Raw genomic sequence first — 25,575 nt, 5'->3', positions numbered from 1 at the left:
AACATGGCTTCAGATCGCGATGTCCTCCCCGCATGGTTAGTTGATACATCCCTAGTACCGTGACCAAGCTAACATATCAGGGCCAAACCCTCGCACTACGCCCTCTCCCTCCACGACCTCGAATTCGGCGGCAAGTTTGGCTACAAGGGTACCGTCAACATCACCACCAAAATCACAAAGGACGATGGCTTCAGCACCCTCGTCCTCAACGCGCATCAGCTCAAGCTGCAAACCGCCGAGCTGAAGGCTGGCGACAAGACACTGTCAGCAAAGGACATCTCATACGATGAGAAGAGGCAACAGGTCACACTCGACTTTGGCGAGAAGATCAGTTACTCAGGCGAAGCTCAGCTGGAGATAAAGTTCGAGGGCTTCGTCAACAACATCATGGCTGGCTTCTACCGCTCCAAGTACAAGCCCAAGGGCGACGTCCCCGCTTCCGTCGCAAAGGACGACGAGTTCCACTACATGTTCAGCACCCAGTTCGAGGCCTGCGACGCCCGCCGCGCCTTCCCCTGCTTCGACGAGCCCAACCTGAAAGCCACCTTTGATGTCGAGCTCGAAGTGCCCAAGGACCAGGTCGCCCTCAGCAACATGCCCGAGAAGGAGATCAAGCCCAGCAAGCGCGACGGCTTCCACACTGTCGTATTCGAGCGATCGCCCATCATGTCTACATATCTGCTGGCGTGGGCGATTGGTGACTTTGAGTACGTCGAGGCTTTCACCGAGCGCAAGTACAACGGCAAGAACATTCCTGTCAGGGTCTACACCACCCGCGGTCTCAAGGAGCAGGGTCGTTTCGCTCTGGACAACTGCCACAAGATTGTCGACTACTTCTCCGAGGTATTCCAGATTGACTACCCGCTTCCCAAGGTCGATCTGCTGGCTGTTCACGAGTTCTCGCACGGAGCTATGGAGAACTGGGGTCTCATCACCTACAGGTGCGTCCAGCGCTTGAACAAACTGGACTTTGTGTTAACGTACCTAGGACTACTGCCGTACTCTTCGATCCCGCCACATCTGCCGACAGCTACCGCAACAGGGTCGCCTACGTTGTTGCTCACGAACTTGCCCATCAGTGGTTCGGTAACCTAGTCACCATGGACTGGTGGAGCGAGCTTTGGCTCAACGAGGGTTTCGCGACATGGGTCGGATGGCTTGCCATTGATCATCTATACCCAGGTACGTCAAATCACTACTACGGCAGAAACCTGCTAACTCTCACTAGAATGGAACGTCTGGGGACAGTTTGTCGTACGTCACAAATCTCGAGGTATCTACTACCAGCCTATTGACTATTTCTCTAGACTGAATCCGTCCAACAAGCTTTCGCCCTTGACGCGCTACGAACATCGCACCCCATCGAAGTACCCGTATACGACGGTCTTGAGGTCGACCAGATTTTCGACCACATCTCTTACCTCAAGGGTTCCTCAGTCATCCGCATGTTGAGCGCTCACCTTGGCGAGAAGGTCTTCCTGCAGGGTGTCGCCGACTATCTCAAAGCCCACCAGTACTCCAATGCCACTACCAACGACCTGTGGTCTGCCCTGAGCAAGGCGTCTGGTCAAAACGTCAACACCTTCATGGACCTCTGGGTTCGCAGGATCGGTTTCCCAGTCGTCACCGTAGCTGAAGAGCCTGGTCAGATTGGACTGCGTCAACAGCGCTTCCTCCTTGCGGGTAACGTCAAGCCCGAAGAGGATCAAACTACCTGGTGGATTCCGCTTGGCCTTCACTCTGGCGAGTCAGCTTCCAGCGCGTCTGTTCACGAGACCACTGCTATGACACAGAAGGAAGACACAATCCGCAACGTCAGCGACAGCTTCTACCTGCTCAACAAGGACCTCACTGGCTTCTATCGCACCAATTACCCTGCCGACCGCCTGAAGAAGCTTGGAGAAGACCGCGATCAGCTCACCGTACAAGACAAGATTGGCCTCGTGGGTGACGCCTACGCCAACGCAGTGGCCGGGTACGGCTCCACCGCTGGTCTCCTCGCACTGGCAGAGCGCTTCCAGGACGAGTCTGACTACCTTGTATGGTCTCAGATTCTGACCAACATTGGCAACGTCCGCAGCGTCTTCTCCGGCAGCGAAGACATCAGCGAGGGACTGAGAAAGTACCACCTCAAGCTCATCACCCCAGCAGTCGAAAAGGTCGGCTGGGAGTTCAAGGATGGCGAGAACTACCTCGTCGGCCAACTTCGCGCCAGCCTCATCCTCTCCGCCGGCATCGTCGGCCACAAAGCCACAGTCGAGGAGGCCCTCAAGCGCTTCGACGCTTATATCAATGGAGACAACAAGGCCATCCACCCCTCCCTCCGCCGCGCCGTCTTCGCCACCGCCATTAAGAACCGCGGCGAGCCAGCCCTCAAAGCCGTCCAAAACGAATACCTCCACACCACGTCCATCGACGGCAAGGAAATATGCCTCGGCTCCCTCGGCCGCGTCCAAACGCCCGACCTCGCAAAGCAAGTCATGGACTTTGTCTTCTCCGATGCCGTCGCCATGCAAGACAAGCATAGCTCCACCATTGCCCTCGCCAACAACTCAAAGGTCCGCCCGGAGGTCTGGCACTACATCCGCGACAACTGGGATAGCAAGGTGCATCCTGCGCTTGCTGGTAACCCTGTTGTGCTAGAGAGGTTCCTCAGGTTTGGTCTGAATAAGTTTACGGATGCGAAGGTGGCGGATGAGATTCAGGAGTTCTTCAAGGGGAAGGATACGAGGGGGTATAATAAGGGGCTCGAGGTTGTGGATGATACGATTAGGAGTTATGCGGCTTATGCTGAGAGGGATGCGGGGGTTGTTAGGGAGTGGCTTAAGGCGAATGGGTATGCGTGACTGAGTGGGAGGATGTGATGCGCTTGGATATACATGAGAAGATAGGGGCCATGTGATATGATAGAATTCGATATGAACTGGAGGAGTGAAATGACACCTACCGATCTGAGTTCATGCCATTCTGACAACGCACGTCATTTAGACCCAGGGTTGTAGCGACATATACCACTTATACAACGGTACCCGACGCCTTACCACCACAGTCCAAATCCGGCGTCTTCCTCGGTGGAAATGTCCACATCAAGATCAGTCTAGCACCCACTGCCATCTTGTCTAGATATGAAACCGGCGAGACGGAAATCATAGCTTTGACTCTGTCGTTATATCCGAGGATCTGGATGTGGTACTGTCGTACGAGATCAAGGCTCGTGATGCGTCCGTCCGTCGCCCAGAAGGCGCTGTAGGTCGCTCGCTGTGACGTTCAACAGGTCATGTTTCATGGTGGATATGATTCAGACAAGATACAGCGCAAAGAGGCTCTTCGCGAGATGGTAATGAGGGTCAGAGTAAGAAGCGGACTGAGGAGGTGAACGGATGAGCTTATCGATGGACGAGCGATGACTACCTACGGCGTGGACATGTTATACCAATGCACAGGGCTGCTCTTACTCAAACTCCACGAAAGCTACGTTCAGTTGAATCGACCAACGCGAAGGATATTAGGGAGAGATTACTTCCACCACCGCCCCTCCTCCGCCTCCCCCACCCACCCAGTCCGGAATGAGCGGCGGCTGGTCTGCACGTGGAGGACAGACTCAATCCGCATATGTGCGCGGCGGTGTAGTCGATGACGGTATCTACGGCCATTCAGTAAAGCCTCTCTGGGCATGAACCCGTATCCCAATGCTCACTACCCCACAGAACTCATCCGGCTCATCAACAGGCTCAGCCGTAGCCGTCAGCGCAGGCTTCGCCCCTCTCTCCATCGGCGCCGACTTCAACGGCTCGCTCACAAATCCAGCTACTCGTGCTGCGCTGTATACCATACGCACTACGCCTGGTATAGTATCGGGACGCGGATGCTTCCCGTTCTCGAAGAACAGGGATAGTGTTGGGCCGATGGCGAAGTGTGTTGCGGATCTTGTTGGGCTGCCTAATGTTATTGTGGATGTTGAGCATCCGGGAGTGCCTGAGAGAGGGTATGGGACTGAGGTTTCGAGGGAGTGGGGGGATGTTTCGTTCGCTACGTTGGATCCGAGACGTTGGTGTTTGGCGGAAGGGGTGCAGAAACCGAGGCCTGGGGCGTTGGATGAGATTGTAAGTGTACCTCTTAAGGAAAGAAAACGTAACTTACTAGAGAGCAGATACGGGAGACACTTGCCGCCTACGAAAAGATCGAAAGCCTCGCTAAGCGCGTTGTTGGTCCAGTCGACCTGATTACCGACGAAACATTAGATGAGAGCATGAACGACGTCTTGGCCACAATAAGTGAGCTCATTAAAGCCAAAGATGGAAGATAATCCTAACACATCCCAGAAAACGATTTCTCCAACCTCTTCGAAGCCTACACAAACGGTCTGGACACGCCTAAAGTGAAGACCCTAAAGGAGCTGATCGAGTTCACTGAACAACATCGCAAGATCGAGTTACCAGAGCGTAAGAACCTACCTATACATACCTTCTTCATCTCATATTCACCACTAAATACAACTATCATCAGATTCTCCAAACCAAGACAAGCTCATCCAAAGCCTCCAAGCAGCGAACTCCCTTACGGACGCAGAGTACACCCGTCTTGATATAAAGGCGACCGCGTCGGCCGCTGATGATGCGATCGACAAAACCCTCCACTATCACAACGTCGACGTCATCATAGGTCCAGCAGATAGCAGATTACCTGACGTTGTTGCTTTGGCTAGTAAGTTCCTTGCCTTGCCTTGCCCAGTCTTTCTACTTCTACGAGCATCTCTTGCTAAAATAATGATAACAGGATATCCTTCGGTGACTCTACCACTTAAGTATCTGGATTGGAATGGACGGCCGTTTGGGTTGCTGGTTGTTGGGGCGGAGTATCGGGAGGGGTTGCTGTTGGATGTTGCGGGGTTGTGGGAGGGGATGGGGCTGGGTAGGATGGCGCCGGGGTTGGGGTGGGGTGGTGAGGCTGAGGGAGGGGGAGGGGTGTTGTCGAGCTCTGCCTGTTGATTGACGCGCATCTGGATGCTGATTGGAGGTTGCAAGGTTGGTTCTTGTTTCTTCAAACGGTGCCTTTTTCGAGGGAATTAGCTTATCTTTCGTTGTTTCTGTGGATCCCCAATCGCGCGAGTGAACGCAAGAGGCTGAGATTCGCCACCTGCCATGCTATGCAGCCAATCATACGATGAGTGTAATGTTCTCGGCAAGTAGGCGACAAGGCTGGCCCACATTTATCGCACGGTCATTTCGTGGTGGCTGCATGGTGTTCTCAGAATCGCTCGTAGCCAACCGGTTTAGCGCCTGGGGCGTTTCTGGATGACAGTTTATGGTCTGGAATCCTGTGGCACGAAGTTTTTGTCATGCAGATCTTGGAGGCGCGCATGGGTATGGGGCTCTTGGCAGCTGAACTGGAGTGATATATTCTCTCGAGTGGTCCAGCCTTGTGCCATTATCCACTCTATTGTTCTCGTCGCATCTTTCTTTTGGTATATTGTGTGACGATTATGGGGGAGGAGTTCTACAGAATACTCTTGGGAGACCTTGATATTCAAGATTTCGGGTCTCGCAGGAGCGTATATACTTCTATCGCGCACGGAAGAGGTTTCGTCCAAAAACAGTCTGAAAGTACCATATTCAAGAAATTCAGCGACGTTGTCGAATTCTTCAATGCGCTGCGGTCTGAGACCCAATTCAGCGAAAATACGTCAGTACCTCCAACCCTGGCTGTGTCGACCACCAGCATCACCGTTTTCGAGTTACCGCTCCCCGAATGGATAACAAGATCTGATATACCAATATTCTCGGGATACCTCACACGGAACATTGATAGTCAACATCGATCCTTGTTATCCGGGGTGAACCAGACTTCAACCACGGGGCGCCTCTTTTCCAAAGACCAGCATAGTGTGCTTTTCGAGACACCCAAAAATTCCGTTCCATACATGAAATTCTGGCTCAAGAAGGTTGAAACTGAAGGCATTCAAGAAGAATGGCTGGCATTACTCGCCTATGACAAGGAGAGCTATTTGGGAATGATCCCCTTTGGAATTTTCGACTTGCATATGAAATCGTACACAGACATCGACGATGCGGACCCAAGTTCAGCGAAAGCACCCAGCAAATTTTTCGTTGAACTTCTTCACCAATACATACGCATGTACGTAGCAATTGTTGAAACAGAGAGGAAGGGATTCATGGAAGCGATCAACAAGGTGGAAGACTCCCTAAACTCGGATCAACGTCCTAGCAGCTTGCTTCGGTCACTCAATACCATCAGCCGTAGGATTAGAGCTGCAAGCCTAGAAATTAAGCTTACGTTTAGCAAAGATGCTGCAGAGTGGGCAAAGGATATCTCAGCGTCACAGTTTCACGCGCCCATAACGTCAGAAAAGCCGTTTTTGGCTCAAGACATAGAGCAGTACCATCCAGATCGATTGCGAGAAGTTGCCGCGGAGGTCCACCAACATATTGAAGATGTTATTGCGGAAAGGCAGCAGGAAAGACAGGAGAAGCTTCAAGAGCTAGAAGATGTTCGGAGGAAGGAAGAATGGGAACTTCTGCAACAAAACCTCGAGATTGCGAAAGCAACCCAACGAGACAGTCGCCTGATGAGTGGCGTAGCGTGGGTAACAATGGCGTTCCTCCCGGCCACCTTTGTCTCTTCCTTCTTTGGCATGAACTTCTTCAACGGCATCGCCGGTGACGTCCCATTTGATGAAGCGAGCCGTAGCGTTTGGTTGTTCTTTGTGATAGCAATACCCACCAGTGCTTTCGTTCTGCTTACATTTTACGTCTGGAACGAGAAACAGAAGAAGGAAGATGAGCACAAAAGGAAGCTAAGGGAGAAGACTACGAGGGAGGATACTGCAAGCGAGGATGCTGCGAAGAGGAAAACGTACGAAGGCACAACAGTGACATCCACGGGAAACGACGTGGAACCGCCAGGACTACGACAGAGGATGTGATCGAATTCCTCAGCATCTACCACCATCCCGAACCTCCACCGAGCCACCAACCCCCTCCCTGCTCCGTCCCTTAGCCTCACACAGTGGGGCCTGATCTACCGAGCCGGTGCGGGTCTCGCGACCCACCCCACCCTAACTTCCTACGCTGGCGCAATACCACGATTCAAGAACCGCCGTAGCTGCCTTGTTTTCCTGGCTGCTGTTGTTGGTGCGGTAAGTGGGCGAGGCGTGCCGGCACGCGTCAGGCCGCTGCGCTGGTGCTTGAATCGTTGGCTGTCGTCATGAGGTTGGAAGGCTTGGCTTTTCTGCTTACCTAGGGGTATGGTATTTGTAACTATTCGATGGGTGGGGATGGCTGTTTGGGTGTGCGGCGGGTTTGGGGGTTGGTGAATTGGTGAGGTGCGGTGTGGTGACCGATCGAAAACGGTAGAGCGCCTTTTGAGGCGTGCGCAAAGTGCGGGAACATTGTACGAGGGCTATAGCACATTGAGGGTTGAATTTTGTACTTCGATGCATTAATATGTATAATTGGGTATCTGCCAAAGTTCATAGATCATAGAAAGTCGCGTTGCCATACCACCTCATATCAAAGCCACCTCCTCGCATCCAACGACTTCTCCTTCTTATGCTGAATGGGTGGTAAAGCCTGCAAACTCGGATGCGAGCTCCCCCGATCAACACTGTACTCCGACTGCACCATAATACCGCCCATTGGCGAGCCAACCACCGGCGCCGGCGCCGCTACATCGGCCAACGGCTGCACATCCTCATTCGACTTGAACGACCGATCCAGCGACCCTTCCGAAGAGTTTACCGGGGAATTCCTGTCTGTGAGGACGCTGTCTTTTCCGCCCATGCCAACGCCCATCTCGTACTCGTCTAGGCGGACGAAGTCGTCTTTGTCCATTTTACTCCGACCAAGCGTGCTCAGTTGAGAGCGATCGGTCTTCGGTAGCCAGATGCGGGACTTGAGGTCTTTGCTGCCATTGTTCTTCTTGCTGCTGTTGCCCGAGTTCTCGGCGTAGTAGTATTGACTTGGTGTCTTCTGTTTGGGCCAGATTCGTTCGCGGATGGAACGTTGTAGTTGGCGGATAGCGGGTGCGCAGGCGACGATGGCGCCGACGTGGGCTTCGATGGCGGACCAGTATCCGATGGGTAGGTAGTCCCAGGTCACGTTGGTGGTTTGCGCGAACTGGATCATGTATTTGAGGCGGAGGATGCTGACGATGGTGACGCTGAGGGAATGTTAGTTGAGGCAAGGTGAGATGTGGGAACTAGACTTACAAGCCTCCACCGAGGAACATGCACATGATGCCAAACTTGCGCCGACGGGTCATGGCAAGCTTGCTGAGCTCTCTCATAGGGATAACAATGACGACTAGATCGAGAAGGATGTTGACCGCGGCAGAAGCCCAGGCATCGGCGTTGAGGTTGATGCATTTTCCGTGATGCTCGCCGTCCCAGTGTTCCCACGCAATGCGTATCGGAATACATTGCAGCGCAGTCGCTGTGACGAATGCGATGATGTACATGATGCAGATCACGATAGTAACGTGGATGACGCGTCGGAGACCCTGGTGAGGGAAGATGCGGAGGTAGAAGAGCAAGACTGCTATCTTGGTCAATGCGATTGACGCAAGGTAGAGAAGCTCCGTGTAGTAGAAGATCTATTATCGAACATTGGTCAGCGCGGGACATCATGGCTTGCATAACTCTTCACATACCTCGAGAATCTTGGTAATGTTCTCGAAAGACACCATCCACATATCCGTACCCAATCCCAAAAGGTTCAGAAGGTAGGCGCATATCGTGAGTGGGATGATGAGTATGATGGCCGCAGTCATAACCCAATCGTCAATGCCCCAATTTCCGCCGAACCAGGGAAGGCGTGCGATCACGCGTAGGATGTAGGCTCCCAAGGATAGTACTCCAAAGACTATTGTAGTGACGGTGCCTTGTTCCGTCTTGTTGCGAATGGGCGCATCCATCAACTCAGTAAGAAACCTCTTCGCCGCTTCACAGGCAATTAGCACAAAGTTCAACGAGTAAATATGAGAGAGGACCTACTCAGTGCTTCTTTTGGCTTGCAGCTAGCCAAGACACATTTGCTTAAGTCATCGATAAGCTTCTCGTTGCCCTTGATGCAGTCGATGTCTGTGAGCTGACATGTTGATGACGAGATTATTGTGAGTGTGCAATCTAACTATATTACCGAAATTAGTATGGAGTCTTCTATATGGACATGGTATACATACCGCGCATGGAGGCAGATTCTTGACTGCAGACGCAAGCACATCGTTTCCGCTCTGACTTTGCGCAAAAGACAAAGGCGCAAAGACGAGGCACAGTAGTGCGGAGAAGAACTTCATGTCGGAACCCGCATAGAATGAGGCTGTACCCCAGATTGTTTCCGACCGTACGTATCGAGACAACGTCGTACGAGAAGCCCTGCGCGAGAAAACAAAAGAGGAAGGAGAATTATGTTAAGCGACGGATTGCGGATCAAACAGGGTAAAACAAAAAGCCATATGAACCAGGATAAGAACAGGGGCTTATACACGGCAGGTACAGGTTACGCAGAGGCGGCAATGGACGTCAAAATCCTAGCCTCCCGAACATCAAAGCACCGTTAGTATGTTACAAGCACCACGTAGCGCAGCTACCATCCTCGTCACGGAGTGTCTTCCACAAGGCGCGCCACACAAAACGTGCTCGGCCGCAATCGGCAGTCTATGAGCTAGACGGTGCCCTGACTTTAGTTCGTTGCTGTGCCGCTGCTACGGCGAATTCCACGTGGATCTTGAGCCCAACGAGCGACAAACCCTCCGATGTCTGGCTTTTACCTTTGCTGGCTTCACACGTCGAATGTGTCGAAAACTCACATACTTTGTGTATGAGGTATGACGTTTGTGAGTGAGGAAGATTTTGCCAAGATATGTATGACGCGCTCAAGCGAGATTGTCGGGGTCGGTAGCTGTATGAGCACCCATGTTCTCACAGTACTGAATGTCGGCCTGTCAGGCATCACGAGGAGGTGAACATGATGCGAACCTGATCGGCATTTGACGTGGCAATCATTCTGGCGTTCTGCCAATTGCCACAAGGCTTGCCTAGTGTATACAGTTATAAGGCTTCGCTAGTGGAAAAGCCCTCGAACAGTTCCAACACCAGCAGCGTCGATCATCGGAGGTACATGAACCCGGTGAAGAACGGTATTCCACTGCTCCCAAGTGATGGCAATCGCCTTTGCGAAAACGTGGTTCGGCCCTGCATGTGAGTTTTAGAGTTTAGCTCCGCATGTAGATCCAGTCTAGCACGGTCTTTAATCAAGCTCGGAAACACTAGGCTAGTCAGTCACCCATGGTCGCTGTGATAAAACCGAATGTTCTTTGGACACGGCAGATGCAAGCGCCGTGGACAGAAAGATTGGCGAGTCTTGGCGAATCCTTCGTTCTGCAGATATTCTAGAGGAATGTGGTATATGCGCTCAAGTGATCTGTACTAGCTGCAGCGACTCATAGATTCGTCGTTCGGCCATGATTCACGTGGTGGAGAGGATGACCGCAAGCCGCCCTGCCGGTCTGCAATGTGGGGCCTTAGAGCTCCATCGTTTCTTGTTGACCATACTTCCCATTCGACCCCCTCTTCTGATCCACTCTTGTGAGATTCACGCGGAAAGCCGGTAGCTCTAGTGTTTCGAAATGACCGTCTTTTTGCTCATCCCAGAACACCGCTGTGTTCAAAGGTATGCCGGCATAGCTAGACATCTCCCAGTCTTCTACGCAGAAGTCGTCCCAAATAGAGCCCAGCCCTTCTGCGCGCTCCTCGAAGATCAATGCACGCCACTCCTCCCCCTTATGTTCTTCCTCGTTGCGATAGAGAAGGGTTGGGCTGAGCTGCGCATAACGGGGCTGAGTCGTCACGTCTTTCGTGATCGGTGCTTCGAAGACAACCGTCCCGTTAGAAACAAAGGTTGTAACAACAAGTCCGCGGTAATCAGCTTTCAGTGTGGCCGTGGAATTCACTTCTGGATCTGAAGCGCTGTAGGTGCCCGCATAGCGGTTACGCATTTGCTGTATAGCAAGCTTTTCGGCTGTTTGCACTATCTTTACTGTAACAATGTCCATGATCTTGGACAAGATTGCGTTGGGACCCGCGACCAGAATAGTGATACCCAAGTCGTACTCCGGCACTGTTATGACGATGGAGGTATAGCCCGGCAACCCTCCACTCTTAGTGACAAAGCGTACAGTGCGTTTCGACCGCTCAAGTATGCGATCTGTTTGGTAAATCTCCCACGGCATGCCATAGAAGGAGTTCAATCCGCGAGACGAAGAGACGGGATGTAGCCAATTGATCGCGTGGGTGATGGCGTTGTAGTGGGTTAGGACGTAGCGGAGATATTTCGACAGGTCCCTCGACGAGCTGTAGATGCCGCCGGTAGGATTTTGGATGCCTTCGTCCACACCCCAGAATTGTGGACCAGCGGGAATGACGCCAGCAGAATCGGCAGGCTTGGAGAGAGTGCTGGTAGACATGTTCAAGGGCTTGAAGATGGCTTCATCAATGTAGGTCTCGTAGGTCTGGTTTGTCACCCGCGAGAGGACAAGACCAAGCAGTTCGAACGCGACATTGGAATAAGACGATTCTTGGTTTGGCGCGAATAGCGGTGCGAACTTCTTGAGCTGTCGAAACATGTCTAAGCACAATCAGATTAGCACTCTTCTATCAGGCTCAGTTAATGAGAAGCGGACCTTTCGCTGTGCAGGGTGTCTCATAATTTGGTGAGTACTCGTCACAGTTTGGCAACCCTTCCCGTGACACATCAGGAGGCAGACCAAGTGAGCTTGGATCCAGCTCAGGGTAGTTGTTATTGATCAGATCACCTTGAGCCCCTATCAAAGAGATTAGCACGCGTACCTTCTTCTGTGTGGCACACTCCGAACAGATTCTGCTTCTTTCCGAGAGGCATCTTACATTCGCGGGGAAGGCCGCTCAGTTGGCTAGCCAGACTGCGCAATGTAATGTCTTTCCACGGTATACCACCATTCGACTTGTCTCCTAACTCCTTGAGGTATGTATTCACTGTAGCGTCCAAGCTCAAATTCCCTGCTGCATGCTGATACAGTATACCGAGTACGGTGAAGGTCTTGGTGATGCTAGCGATGCGGTACAGCGCGTCGCCGTTGACTTCGGGGATATCTGGGCGCGAGGCATTACGTTCGCGCGCCGTATGATGTTGCGACCATAACGTGTCTTTCGACGAGGTTATCTCTACAGAGAAGGAGGTTCGGTCGAACTCCGGCGCTGCGACGGCTGCCGTGAGTGCCGTGGTGATGGACTCGAACGCGTCTTGAAGCAGAGGATCGCCAGCATTGTACCGAGGCGGCGGATGCGCGATGGTAGGTTCGAAGCATTTGGCACTGGCCAAAGCAACTAGCAGAAAAGAAGACAGCGGCACCATTTCGGCGGTGAGCTGGGAGAACTACATGATAGAGTTTGACATGAGGTTTCCTAGATGCGCGGCATGTCGCTCCCCGCACTGAGGGGAGCTTGGACCTCGCGGCTTATCATGATCGCCGATGCAACCTCAACTCCCTTACTCCAAATCCATTTTGATGGCGATCAAAGGGGCCGGATACATGGAACGCTACTAAACAGCGGTACTACTCTGCAGCTCGGTCTGTGTCAGCGTCTCAAACAGCGCGCGCGTTATCGCGCTATCACGTGCGAGGGTAGGGTTGGCATCTGCCCAGGTGGGCACGGCACGACTACGACACTTACAAATACCTCGACGAGCACGTTTATCTTATTATCTCGGGATGAAAACTTCCGAAAGCGCGAATCTCGCGTTGTCTATGTGCGAAGCTTCGCCCACTGCTGCGATGTGTGGATCGACCCTTTATCCATATGACAGCCCCACAAAGAGCTTGATATCATCACGCCGTCTAACCTTGTCACTATCCATTAGGATCATGAAAAACAGATATAGTAATTGGAGATTTATATTACTTACGGGCAGTAGGTTGACCACATGATACTGACTTTCACCAATTCGACATGTAGCCCTTCGTCCGGAAGGATACATAAAACTCTCATCTTCCTTTGGTAGCCTCACCTTCTTGCCAGCCGGCAAGTTATATCGTTTTCTCTCCTCGTATCTATACTAGCCAGTATAATGCGCACCGCTTCGTTTGCGATCTTTACCTTGGTAGTCACCAGTGGTGGCATACCGCTGCAACACAACCCCGAGCGCCTTGCGGACATATTTACTCGCCAGACTGATGTTACCTGTCCAGCAATACTAAGTCCTATGCCCAAAGCGGCGGCATTCCCCTCCATAAAGACGATGCCCGATCCCTTCCTGTATCTCGATGGCAAGACGCGTGTCAAAAGCAAAGATGAATGGACCCAATGCCGTCAACCGGAGATCCTCAAGCTCCTCCAGGAATATCAATACGGGTATTATCCTGATCACTCGCAAGAGACTGTCTCGGCTACGCGAAGTGGCAACACCTTGACTGTCACTGTTACCGCAGAAGGGAAGACCGCTAGCATCGCAGCTTCGTTGAACTTGCCGAATGGAGGCGGACCGTTCCCAGTGGTCATCTCGATCGGTGGCATGGACATCAAGAGTTATGTAAACGCGGGAATCGCGGTAGTCACCTTCGATTATACCAAAGTCGCCGCAGACAGCAACAGTAAGACTGGCTCGTTCTGGACGCTATATGGTGGTAGAGACATCGGTAAGTAGACCTTCTCGCCTACTGCGATGCACGCTTACAGTCGGCAGGAGTACTCACTGCATGGGCGTGGGGCTTTCATCGCGTTCTTGACGGCATCGAACTCAAGGTCCCAGAGATCGATGCAACCAAATCTGGCGTCACTGGTTGCTCTCGTCTGGGCAAAGCTGCTCTGGCTGCTGGGCTATTCGACAAGCGTATCGCCGTCACTATGCCAATGTGCTCTGGCGTTCAGGGTGCGGGGCCTTACCGATACAGTCTGAGTGGGCAAGGAGAAAATCTGGAGAACGCTGTAAGTACTAGGTCTCATTGAAGACTTCACAATCTTTTGAGATGTGCGCACTGACGATTACCCAGAAATCTGGAGGAGGATGGTGGACATCTTCTGGCATCTCCCAGTTCGTCGGCCAATCCACCAAATTGCCCTTCGACGCCCACACGATTGTCGCAGCCATCGCCCCACGCGCGGTTATCCTATCCCAGAACGTAAACGATCAATTCACGGACTCCAAAGGCACCGCCCAAGTGACCTTTCCTGCGGCTAAGGTCGTATACAATTGGTTAGGTGTGGGTGAGAAGCTGGGTATGAGTATACCGTCTGGTGGACACTGCGATATGAGTGGGTACGCGGATATTTTGCCTTTTGTGCAAACGATACTGCAGAATAAGAGCACGACGCGGAATTATGACGATTTGAAGACGTGGAAGGCTATGCCCGAGGCTTACCCTTGGGGCAGCGATGTGCCGAAGGCAACCTGAGCAACAGGCTTATCTATGTTTACCACTGTAAGAAACAAATCTGAACACGTCTTTTTTCACGATATATAGCCGTGGCCATGGGTACACGAGTCGTCATCGAAGTAATCTATGCCCCCCTGATGTTGCTATTTCTTTACCGAAGCGATGCTATGCTATATGGTAGACCAGGCATTATCGATCGGTATCATCGCGCCGTTGATCATAGTCGACTCTTCTGAAGCGAGGAAAGCAATGCCACGGGCGACATTGTCTACCCCGATGTAGGGAACCGGTGTACCCTCACTGTCTTTCGATACGTGCATTTGCACGATGGGACTGTATGAGTAAGCAAAGGCCGAAACGTGCAGGTAAAGCCCATTAGAACTTACAAGAACGCATTGAAGCCAGCGGAATCGAAGTGCTCCATCTGTACCGACGAGGCGATGTTAGTCGCAACACCGCCGGGCAGCACACCATTGCACCGGATGCCTTCCTTGTGGAAGCGCCAAGCCACATTCTTCGTCGCACCGACCTATCGATCATCAGCATTGACAGATCATCAATTGAGAAGGAGCGTCTCTTACCAGACCGTGTTTGCTAGCAGTATACGCGATTCCCGCACTCGCCCCCGAAGTCCCCGCTTTGCTACCCACGTTGACAATCGCACCACCCTTCTGCTCCTTCATCGCCGGCAGAACCGCCTTCATCATACGAATCGGTACTGTCAGGTTGATCGACATCACTCTCTCCCACTCTTCCTCGTGAATCGTGTCCGCACTACTCCAGCCATCGCTCACGCCCGCGCAGTTGACCAACACATCAATGCGGTTGTGCTTGCCAACGCACTTCGCCACTGCATGTTCCGCAGCTTGGGACTCGGTGAGATCAGTCTGGTAGAATGTGAATGTCGAATAGTCTTCCGCGAGCTTCTGCGGCTGTGCGCCAATGTCTATGCCGAAAACTGAGGCGCCTCGCTCGAGGAACAGACGCGTTGTTGCGAGGCCGATACCGGAGCTGCAGCCGGTCACTATTGCGACTTTGTCTTGGAGGGTGGAAATGGACATGTTGGATTGCGGGTGATATTAATTGATGTATGGATGCGGATTGATAGATGAATCATACGCTATTGGCGTTGCCCGCTGGTGGAAAACTTGGGATGACGTCAACGGTTAGCGCGAAGACGGGACCCACTTTCCGCCCTCTCGAACGCGTCCTCTTCGGCGACTCCATAACTCCATCATTGACATCGCGTTACAAAACAGACCGCAAAGGGAGAGGAGTCCAGGGTTAACAAAAGAAATGGGTATATTGTGACCTATTGCGACAGGCATGGCACACGACCATGCCTTCCAAAAGCCATGCAAGCGGAGCTTCTCCCCACGCATCAACGCGTCAACACACTGCCACTGACCATCTAGATCACTTCTTCCATGCGGTGAACATCACTGTCCTTCGTCCATCGCCTAATCCTCTTACCCAACCCGAAGTACAACGGGAATACAAACAGCGCAGGCCCCATTGCGCAAGCGAAAATGACCATGGCGGGGGTAATCCACCCATTCTTGCTCACGTGCGCAAGGTCGAAAACCCAGTAACTGTATGAGAAACCGATGAAGTTCTTGCACACTGTAGCAACGACCATGATCTCTCCGGAAATGGGCTTGTAGCAATCGATCGCGTAGGCGATGGCGATGGTGGGCACGGTGGTGACGCTGAGACCAGCCAGACCATAGCCCCAAACCACGATATGACCCCACGCCCACTGCTGCTGGTATGCAACACCGCCAAGGATGATCGAGAGCATCATGATGACCACGTAGATGAACAATGCCGGAAGGCGCATCTCCGCTTCGCGCACGCCACCATTTTTACGTGCTGCGCGGGCAGATACCCAGTCGGAGTATGGACCTGCTGTTGCCAGTCCGAACAAGGCGCCAATTGCGAACGCGAAGTTTGTATATCCGACCTGGTCTGGCCTGAAGAGATAAGGAGGTGCAGCGAGGACAGGCGACTCGGTGAGGTTGAAGAAGAGGAGGATATCGGCTGGGCCAGCAAGCATCAGTCCCGCCCACAGGATGATCGGGTTGAAGAAGACCTTGATGGGCGTCCAGGTGTCGCGCACGACAAACATCTTCCACCTCGCATCAGGCTTCATGAACGGCATGAATTGCGCACGGGATGGGCGTCCCTGCACAGTGATGGGCTGCTCGAGTGAACTCCGTTCCGAGTCTTGAATACCGGCCTCCGTTGCTTGTTTCTCGAGCTTGGTCTGGTCCTCGTTGCTAACATTGCTGCTGGTGGTTTGGATGACCGTTGTGTTGCCGCGATGGTACTTGGTTTCAGGGAAGGTGAGTGCGATCAGAATGACCGAAACACCAGACAATGCTGTTTCTAGCCAGAAGAACGACTGCCAGCCATAGTGTGCTGCCATGGAACCAGCCATGATCGGTCCCAGGAAAGCACCCATGAAGTAGCCGGTGCTGCAGAATACGTCAGAAGAAGTTCGACCGCGCGAAGAAGCATCACTTACAAGTACACACCCGTCCAGAGACCCCTCTCATGCTGATAGAAGACATCGGCAATCATCTGGACGGGAATACTCTCGCTCGTCGCACAAGCCAGACCGTTGACAGCACGCGCCGCCAGCAGACTACTATGACTGGTCGCCATCGCCTGCCATACGCATGACAAAAGAATGAAGACGGAAAAGGTCAAGCTGATAGCGCGCCGACCGAAGATGTTGGAGAGCGGCACGATGATGAAGTTGGCGAAACCGAGTGTGATGACGGTGATACCAGTCAGCATAGCCAGCTGATTGTTGTTAAGATGGAACTGGGCGCCCAGAAGAGGGAACATGGGCGCAATGGATAGTGCGCCAGTGACGGAGATCCAAGTGAAGAGCCATTGCGAGGCCATCACCATGACTGTGATAGCTGTTAGCGAAGACTCAGGCGTTGGTGAAGGGTCAACACACGCTTCCATTTCCGGGTCCAGTTCAAAGGGTCGCGAGGATCAGAAGAGGGCGTGGGTATGAGCGTCTTCTGCGCAGAGCTATCCTCATTGATAATCTCCGTACCAGGAATGAGTTCAACATCGCTGTGGTTAGTCGCCATCTCGAAGTCGTTCGTCGCAATCAATCTTTCGTGTCTGAATCCTTCCAGCACGAACGCGCGGCGAGCCTGTTAACTTATACGCCCCCTCCATGCTCGGCAATGTTGCGCTCCACGGTTCATGGATGTCTAGTTCCCCGCGGATGATGCATCACTCGGCTTCCAGTGCCATGTAGTGAGACACCATTTGCTGCGACGATCAGCAGTCACCGTTGATCCATGTATTGAACTAGTGGGTGTCAGCTAACGCAATATCTGGCTATAGTAGCGAATGATGGTGTCGTGAAACCAACGACAGTCGAGCCTCCAAGACGATTATTGGACCTGTTCGCACTTCCGTAGTGCATTCACATATCCTTGCTGCACGATCATTGGGGAACCGCTGGCTGGTTGATTTAGGGTTTGCATATGCTTTTCGAGCTACAAAGTTCATGCGCTGGGTCCGCGAGGAAGGGGAATGTTGCTTGTCGTGCAGTTTGCTTAACCCGCCAATCCTATCCCACCACCTGCATGATGCGAGGTACAAGGCTGACGTCTGGAAAACCTTATCAATAAGCTTGTGCATGGCGCATTTTACCCTGTCTTCAGCCGAACCATAGTATACTGTTGCAATGGCATGAAGTAGTCTTCCTCTCCGACGCAATTCGTTTTGCATCGGCTCTAGCGTGTTATTTGCTTCGTCTTCGACCCAGACGGTGCAACTCGACGTTGTACGTCTTTCGGCGCGTAACTGAAAGTATCTTCGCCTTTCCAGTATCTCATCAACATCACCCGCAAGGTTGTGTAGTAATCATGAAGCTTTACTCTTCTCGGCATTGGAAGTGGAGACCCATCATGCTGATGGCGGGCGCGCCCTTCGGGAGATCGCATCCTGGCACCACCGGAGAATGTGGGGATGCGCGCTGACGGACTCCCGCCGCGACGGTAACACCACTGGGCAAAACATCTCGTCAAAGTTATTAGGGCACTCGAACAACAGCTGTCTGGTCTGAACCTTGGAGCTGGACTATTGCGGAAGACTTGGCGGGAATGTTTCGTTTTGTGGCGTGCGGGTCGTGCCGAGTGCGTCGCGGATGTGGCCTTTCAAGCGCATAGCCGCTTCCTGCGTGGCTAGTATCTACGGTACGGAAGGGCGCATGAGAGAAAGGTACGATCAGAATCTCGGGGTCGATTTAATGCATGTCTGCGAAAAGATGAAGATAGATGCGCCAGTAAGTCGCGACGCTGCAATCCCGACCAGAAGTCGCGATAATCGAGGACACGGCGCGCCTCAAGTTCGACCTCGCAGGCAAGTTGTGCCACAACATCTGGTACATCGATAGCTGACAGCAAAAGTAACCACACTTCAATAGTCTCACAAGATGAGGCAATGGATGAATTAGCTCCGCGGTCTACTTGAAGCGCGATTTTGTTTTGGCATCCTCCCAATAGTAGCTGAATGTTTCCAGGGCTTTGTTGCGCAACCAATCGCATCCCTCGCAACCACGCTTGCCTCAGAGCTTTGCTGAAACACCGACGGCTGCTTCCGTTGTTCCAAGGAAAATGCGCTTGTCCATGGACGACAGTTCTTTCCAGTTTTGAGAGCGCGGATGAGTTTGTGGCGAAAGTGCCTTCAGGTGGATCCATCGTACTGCGATCTCTTGTGCAACAGCATCTGGGTCTGCTTGCGCATCGTACATCAGCGCGACGCTGCTGGCGATGACTTCGAGATGCTGTAGAATTCCTCGTCCACGGTATAGCAGCTCTTCTTTCTGTGCATTATGAACAACGTCATTGAGCGCCTGAAGTCTCTCCTCGACAATCGAGACTTGATCTTGAAACATGGGAGCACATCGACCGAGCACGTCCCTGACCCACGGTGTGAAGATGTTCTTCATGATATCGCCGCCGCCCATTCGCTTGTCAGTGAGTACCCGAACGACATCTTCTGCCATGACGCTGACAGTGCCTTCCCATATCGGATTGACGAGGTTGTCACGATAGATCTTCGCGATGTTCATCAGCCCGCCGTCTTCGTTGTTCTCGCAGTACCCGACACCACCAAGGCATTCCATGCACTGTCGCAGGCCATCAACGGATGCGACGCTGACTTGAGCTTTCATCGCGGGTAACAACAATCTCAGAAGAGCCGCTATCGTGGTCTTGTCGCTCGGGATCAAATGTGCGGCCTTTGTGTTCGCGACCATCTCGTCCCAATCCTGTTCCAAAGCGCCCTGTAGAGCAACACCCAGATAGGTGAAGTGCGCACTGGCCCAGTACTTGACTGTTTCTTCGGCCATCCATGCGAGATGCGCTGGGTTGTCTTGGAGTAGTCCGCCGCGCACTTTGCGTACTTTGCTGTAGGCGCGGGAAATTGCCAGACCACGAGCCCAACTTCCTACACTACCAGCTGCGGTATATAGTCGCGTGATGTTGAGAATGGCGGAAATCTCCTTCACACCCTGACCTTCCTTACCGATGAGCCAACCGCGTGCGCCGTTGAGCTCGAGCTCCGCAGTTGGTAGTGACTTGGTTCCGAGTTTGTTCTTCAGACGCTGGATGCGAACGCCGTTGAGCTCGGTGAGGGGCGGGGCTTCTTCGTTTAGGGTATGACTCTCCAGCGCTTGCGCGCCCACGCGTCGTCGCATGGGCATGTAGAAGGCAGACAGAGCGCCTTTGTCTGTTCGCGCGAGGAGTACAGCCATCTCTGAGTCCGTTGCGCTGCTGAACCACTTGAAACCATGTATCTTCCAGGAGCCCAGTTGCATACCAACTGCATCGCTATCTCTTCCTTGGTTTGCATCTTCTTCCAGCTCCTGCGGTGTCATGCGTCGAGCAAGTGTCTCCGTGCCGGATACATCGCTTCCGCCAGATCGTTCAGTCATCCATTGTCCGCTTGTCCAAGCCACATCAGGGTCGCGACTACACACTCGCCGATACGCTTCCCGTAGCACTTCGCCTCGACCCGGCTGATCGCCATCTTCGTCGTTCTTGTGTTTGTTCAACAATGTCGCGGCGCCATCGGTCATGCTTTGAGGGCATGCGGTCATGGTACCAGTCGGGCCCCATACATGGCCTCCGACAAATTGTCCCACGCGTCTATTGAAGTGGCGATGAGACTTGTCGTAAGCTACCGAGACGACACCTTCACGATAGCCGATCTCCTTTAGCTTCTGCCATCCTGTCGTCGTCCACAACGGATCGTTCTTGTTTTCCGCACCGAAGGTAGAGAGCGGACGCAGTACCGGGTGGTTGGTCTCCGCATCCGTGGCGTACTTCAGAATAGATGGATTAAGTGATAGACGTGCTAGGTGATGGGCACGCTTGGTAGCCTCCGTTGCATCCTGTGGCAGGTAGAGATCTAATATCCGCGCGATAACTTTGTCATCGGAAGCTTGTGTTGACTCCGAGTGCGGACTACGGAAAGCCTTTGGTAGCAAAGTCGGACTGGTATATTGTGGCGGAAGTACCGGAAGGGCCTGGAAGAATCCTGATGTTGAGGAGGAAGCCTGAGGCGGCTGTTGCGTCATGTTGGCATGCAAAGCAATTACGCAACTGAAGTAGAGACGGATAGAAGTACCTGTCTCCAGAGAAGAGACGATACTTCCCCGACGCACATGGTACCCAGCTTCATCGTTTAGAAGTATTGGCGCTCGGATGTCGCAGACATCCTCGGTTCACCCCCGCAAAACGCCCAATGGGGCAGTCGCAGCCGGACTGCAGCAAATCCGCCGAAAGCAACACGATACTTTGACAACCCCATGTCTCCTCAGACCTTGAAGTCCATGGCATCAGTCGGAAGGATGAGAATGCGAAGACAGAGGCCGCTGCCGTACGGCTTCCACTCGCGGTACCAACTCCCGAGATTCTCTACCGGATTCTCTTGCCCTGGACTTGTTCCCCCATGCTTCACTCATGCCGATAGCTGCAGCAATCAATATCAGACCTGTACAATGACCGACTGTGCACAACAAGATCCCTGTCGGCAGTCTCGGAAGCGAAAGCTTGTTGTGATTTGCCTTCGGTATTGTAGCTGCAACTGCCGGTAACTTGTGTTAATTAACGACTTCATCCAAATGATCGAGTCGAACAATCGCCACAGATTCGTTGTGGAATGAACGTCACAAGATGTACGACTGGAAAATCTGTCGCGTTGTCATTGGTATGACTGGGAGGAGAAGTACTACTGCCGTCACACCGTAATATACTCACTGATAGCAAGCCTCCACCTTGGATGGACGTCATGAAGACTCCTTGGCTTAAGAAGCCTCGTAACTTCGACCTGATGGCTTTCGCAACTCACCAGTAGCTAGTCATACCACTGTCGTCATGATTTGGTCCACCGTCTTCGCCAGCGCGCTCTTGACGCAATGCGTCTCTGCGCAGAACATGCTGCGCTTCGCCTGCTCGCAGCTCACCGTTGAGAGAGCCGATCCGTTGGTGAACCCCGGCCAACGACCCTCACCACACACGCATCAGATCATCGGAGGAAACTCCTTCAATCTTACCGTAATACTTCACCCGGCCCATGAACAACACCTCCGCTGACAGACCATAGATGGAGCCTGGTGTCTTTGATCCTCCGACACGTTCGACCTGTACGTCTTGCACATACAGCGAGGACTTCAGCAACTACTGGACTGCCTCGCTCTACTTCAAATCGCCCGAGAATGGCACATTCCAACGTGTGCCCCAGTTCGCCAACGTAGGGCTCCAGCAAGACGGTGGTATGACAGTCTATTACATGCCGTATTCCGCAAAGAATAACAAGATGACGGCCTTCAAGCCTGGGTTCCGCATGATTGCGGGTGACCCCATGGCCAAGAAGCCTAATCGCGCAAGCATCTGCCATCGTTGCTTGCAAAATGGAGAAGGCTTTGCACCCTGTGACGCGAAAGACACCGCAGAACTGCCCAACAAGTACTGTCCTGGTGGCATCAGGGCGACTGTCATCTTTCCGTCTTGCTGGGATGGGAAGAACCTCGATTCGCCAGATCACAAGAGCCACGTCGCATACTCCAACAGCGGAGGCCTAGGTACCCCAAACTGTCCCAGTACGCACCCGGTAGCTATCCCGCAGGTGATGTACGAGATCATGTGGGACACCGGCCGGTACAAGAACAACGCATGGTACGGCAACAACAAGCAGCCGTTCGTGTACAGCTTTGGCGATGGGTGAGCACTCCTCTTTTCGCTTCTTTGATGATGACTGACCGTAGACAGTACGGGGTACGGACAGCATGGCGATTACCTCTTTGGCTGGAAAGACGACTCGCTACAGAAAGCCATGGATGCTTTGCCAAGCGGCAAGTGTGCGAACGCCAACTGTCAGGTGTTGAAGATTCAGTCTGCGCAAGACTCGATGAAATGCAAGAAACCGCAACAGGCGGTTGAAGATGTCGGAGTGAGCGGTGACTGGCTGACGGAGCTTCCTGGTGGTATGGCAGTTACCTATTGAGGATATTTCATTAGCACACCTAAGTAGATGTGAGCGCGTCTGGCAATGTAAGCGCTACCCACTGTATCGCGATCACAAAGCGCATATTCGGCACACTCGCTTCCGTGCGAACATGATGTTTTGCTGTGGATGAGTGCAGAGGGAGTGTCGGCTGCCGCGTGTGTCGCGAAACGGGCGTGTTGTTTTGTTGAGAAGCCCGAGATTTGCCCGTGAAGGAACGCCTTGGCCCCGCCAAGCCTTACCCCTCAATCCTCCATCTCCCCCGTGTTTCTCTCGCGATAGCTCCTCGGAAGGCCTGGAACATCACGGGATACGTCCACACATATTGTGATTCGAGGAAAAACGCGCGACCGTACTTTTACGCGATTGGGCTCCCACTCATCGGCCGTCAAAATGGTCTCAGCCTCATCCGCAGACGCGGCATGCGGCTCACAGCGGAAGATGGCAGCCGCGGCGCAATGGGCCTATATACTCAACAAGCCTTTGAGCCTCATTCCACGTTGAATCGCCCAAAACCAAAATTCAAGTAGCGACTTTCGCCATGACTGCTTTTACGAACCCAGTTCTCCCTGGCTTTAACCCAGACCCGTCCGTCATTCGCGTGGGTACCGACTACTTCTGTGTCACCTCGTCATTCGAATACTTTCCTGGCGCGCCCATATATCACAGTAAAGATCTTATCAAATGGAAGCTAATCGGCCATGCGCTCACGCGCAAGTCACAATTGGACATCAAGACTCCTGAACCGGGAGGTGGTATCTGGGCGACAACCATTCGTTACCACAAGGGTACATACTACATCATTACCAACTCTTTCGATCGATACAGACCGCAAAACGACGATCGCGTATGGCCCCGAGGCTTCTATGTCAAGACCACCAACATCTGGAACGACAGCACGTGGTCCGAACCTGTGTACTTCGACCAAATTGGCTTTGACTTCGACCTGTTCTGGGATGATGATGGTCAGGTGTACTTGTCTTCCACCTACAGGAAGCTTGACCGGACTCCTGGGGGCAAATTGAAAGACTTTGCGATACATATATCTACCATTGACCTGGAAACTGGTACGTTGAAGTCTACGCCTAAGATGGTGAGGGAGTCGGAGTCTGGTATATCAGAGGGATCGCATCTTTTCAAGTTGAACGGCTACTACTATCTCTTCACGGCGGAGGGAGGCACAGAGTCTGGGCACTGCGAATATGTGAGCCGGAGTCGGGAAAGCCCCTTCGGACCTTGGGAGCAAGCACCGCACAACCCGCTTTGGCGCAACACAACAGACGACGAGATCCAAAATACTGGCCATTGCGATATTGTTGAGGACACCCAAGGCCAATGGTGGGCCATGTGTCTAGGTGTGCGACCAAGGAAGGAAGAGGAAGGCGACGAATGGCGAACTTCGGTCTTTGGACGCGAGTCAATGTTACTCCCAGTCCGTTGGGAAAATGACTGGCCAATCTTTAACGAAGGAAAACCGGTCACACTGCAAATGAACGGGCCGAAAGAGTCCACTCTTGGTGACGACAAGGCTTGGAGGGACGATTTCAGCGGGGTTAGGCTCGGCCTTGGCTGGTACAGGAAGAGTAAGCAATTCAAAAAGCCGACGTGCGGTGCGAACCTAACACGCCTGCAGATACGCCTGTGAAGAAAGACTACTCGATGACAGCGCGACACGATTCTCTTACCCTAAATGGCGGTCCATACACCCTCTCGATGCCCGCGTGTCCGACGCTATTCTTGCGAAAGCAAAGACATTGGCCGGTGACGTGGGAGACTCAACTAGATTTCCAACCGAACATCCCACGCGTCGAGGCCGGAACCGTATTGTACTGGAATCACACTTGCTACTCCAGCCTTGGCATTGCTTTTGCAGATCGCAATGGTCAGCCTCAACGAATCATTCGACTTACCCGTCCAGACATGGAGACTGTGGAGCAACCCATCTCAGAGAAGGGTGAGGTAAAACTCACTATCGAGAGTACTGCTACGTCCTACCGGTTTGGCTATCGGGAAGTCGGCGATGGGGCACAGCAGAGCGCTGAATGGACATGGCTGGGCGAGATTGATACCCAGATCATGACGCGTAACCCAGACATTGGGCAGCCTTTCACTGGCATGATGATGGGCCTGTATTCTTATGGCGAACTGCAGCCTGTACTGACCCCGGCGCATTTCGCTTATGCCGAATTTCGGTAGTCTTACAAGGTCATTGTCCCGTCTGAGGATGACTTATCGCACAACCTGCACCGCAATTCAGGCATACATCATGTCACTCTTGAAGTACTCTAATCAGCACATTATAACAATGTTCTATTCGTAATGCTAATTCCGTGAAGCTACATGATCTAATCGCCATAGACATATCGGGTCATGCTACCACCAGGTGGCTACGCCCTTCAATGGTGCACGCACTCATTCCTCTTCCTCAGTCTCGCCGCATTCACGGCTCCCTTCATCGACACCTGCTTGCGGTCCAAGCCGCCGATTGCCTTGCGATCCAGAGCTACACTCGCTTTGTCATCGTCAGGATACTTGGCAGTGATATTTCCAAACTTCTGATCAGCCTCTTTAGCAATATACACCACCTCACCTCCTACCATGGTG

The 25,575-nt window shown here is 52.8% G+C and overlaps 10 protein-coding genes across 10 annotated transcripts; 5 read left to right on the top strand and 5 right to left on the bottom strand.

Annotated features, from left to right (window-relative positions):
- Positions 1–3: 3 nt before the first annotated feature.
- On the top strand, positions 4–2,846 carry J4E86_003658 (uncharacterized protein; the record flags this gene model as incomplete). Its single annotated transcript, XM_051444211.1, has 5 exons — positions 4–35; positions 81–941; positions 989–1,182; positions 1,229–1,254; positions 1,308–2,846. 5 exons carry the CDS (start codon positions 4–6, stop codon positions 2,844–2,846), a joined length of 2,652 nt encoding a protein of 883 aa, XP_051303836.1.
- An 843-nt stretch (positions 2,847–3,689) lies between these two features.
- On the top strand, positions 3,690–6,943 carry J4E86_003657 (uncharacterized protein; the record flags this gene model as incomplete). The annotated part of the gene is made up of 5 exons (XM_051444210.1): positions 3,690–4,103; positions 4,151–4,274; positions 4,323–4,442; positions 4,507–4,704; positions 5,874–6,943. 5 exons carry the CDS (start codon positions 3,690–3,692, stop codon positions 6,941–6,943), a joined length of 1,926 nt encoding a protein of 641 aa, XP_051303835.1.
- Positions 6,944–7,529: 586 nt separating this feature from the next.
- Positions 7,530–9,312, bottom strand: J4E86_003656 (uncharacterized protein; the record flags this gene model as incomplete). Its single annotated transcript, XM_051444209.1, has 5 exons — positions 7,530–8,178; positions 8,228–8,610; positions 8,668–8,957; positions 9,011–9,104; positions 9,199–9,312. 5 exons carry the CDS (start codon positions 9,310–9,312, stop codon positions 7,530–7,532), a joined length of 1,530 nt encoding a protein of 509 aa, XP_051303834.1.
- A 1,227-nt stretch (positions 9,313–10,539) lies between these two features.
- J4E86_003655 (uncharacterized protein) lies at positions 10,540–12,407 on the bottom strand (the record flags this gene model as incomplete). The annotated part of the gene is made up of 2 exons (XM_051444208.1): positions 10,540–11,642; positions 11,864–12,407. 2 exons carry the CDS (start codon positions 12,405–12,407, stop codon positions 10,540–10,542), a joined length of 1,647 nt encoding a protein of 548 aa, XP_051303833.1.
- An 885-nt stretch (positions 12,408–13,292) lies between these two features.
- On the top strand, positions 13,293–14,445 carry J4E86_003654 (uncharacterized protein; the record flags this gene model as incomplete). Its single annotated transcript, XM_051444207.1, has 3 exons — positions 13,293–13,689; positions 13,737–13,978; positions 14,044–14,445. 3 exons carry the CDS (start codon positions 13,293–13,295, stop codon positions 14,443–14,445), a joined length of 1,041 nt encoding a protein of 346 aa, XP_051303832.1.
- A 152-nt stretch (positions 14,446–14,597) lies between these two features.
- Positions 14,598–15,488, bottom strand: J4E86_003653 (uncharacterized protein; the record flags this gene model as incomplete). Its single annotated transcript, XM_051444206.1, has 3 exons — positions 14,598–14,760; positions 14,814–14,956; positions 15,009–15,488. The coding sequence occupies 3 exons, from the start codon at positions 15,486–15,488 to the stop codon at positions 14,598–14,600; spliced, it is 786 nt and encodes a 261-aa protein (XP_051303831.1).
- A 350-nt stretch (positions 15,489–15,838) lies between these two features.
- J4E86_003652 (uncharacterized protein) lies at positions 15,839–17,537 on the bottom strand (the record flags this gene model as incomplete). The annotated part of the gene is made up of 3 exons (XM_051444205.1): positions 15,839–16,904; positions 16,955–17,348; positions 17,399–17,537. 3 exons carry the CDS (start codon positions 17,535–17,537, stop codon positions 15,839–15,841), a joined length of 1,599 nt encoding a protein of 532 aa, XP_051303830.1.
- A 1,490-nt stretch (positions 17,538–19,027) lies between these two features.
- Positions 19,028–21,043, bottom strand: J4E86_003651 (uncharacterized protein; the record flags this gene model as incomplete). Its single annotated transcript, XM_051444204.1, has 1 exon — positions 19,028–21,043. The coding sequence occupies one exon, from the start codon at positions 21,041–21,043 to the stop codon at positions 19,028–19,030; it is 2,016 nt and encodes a 671-aa protein (XP_051303829.1).
- A 799-nt stretch (positions 21,044–21,842) lies between these two features.
- Positions 21,843–22,971, top strand: J4E86_003650 (uncharacterized protein; the record flags this gene model as incomplete). The annotated part of the gene is made up of 3 exons (XM_051444203.1): positions 21,843–22,022; positions 22,072–22,688; positions 22,737–22,971. The coding sequence occupies 3 exons, from the start codon at positions 21,843–21,845 to the stop codon at positions 22,969–22,971; spliced, it is 1,032 nt and encodes a 343-aa protein (XP_051303828.1).
- A 541-nt stretch (positions 22,972–23,512) lies between these two features.
- Positions 23,513–25,167, top strand: J4E86_003649 (uncharacterized protein; the record flags this gene model as incomplete). The annotated part of the gene is made up of 2 exons (XM_051444202.1): positions 23,513–24,554; positions 24,605–25,167. The coding sequence occupies 2 exons, from the start codon at positions 23,513–23,515 to the stop codon at positions 25,165–25,167; spliced, it is 1,605 nt and encodes a 534-aa protein (XP_051303827.1).
- Positions 25,168–25,575: the final 408 nt, after the last annotated feature.

The sequence above is a fragment of the Alternaria arbusti genome (assembly GCF_024043155.1).
Source record: "Alternaria arbusti strain BMP 1465 chromosome Unknown scaffold_4, whole genome shotgun sequence".
In the NCBI taxonomy this organism is placed as follows: domain Eukaryota; kingdom Fungi; phylum Ascomycota; class Dothideomycetes; order Pleosporales; family Pleosporaceae; genus Alternaria; species Alternaria arbusti.
Note: the sequence above shows the minus strand (reverse complement) of the source record. Positions and strands in the feature narration are given on the sequence as shown.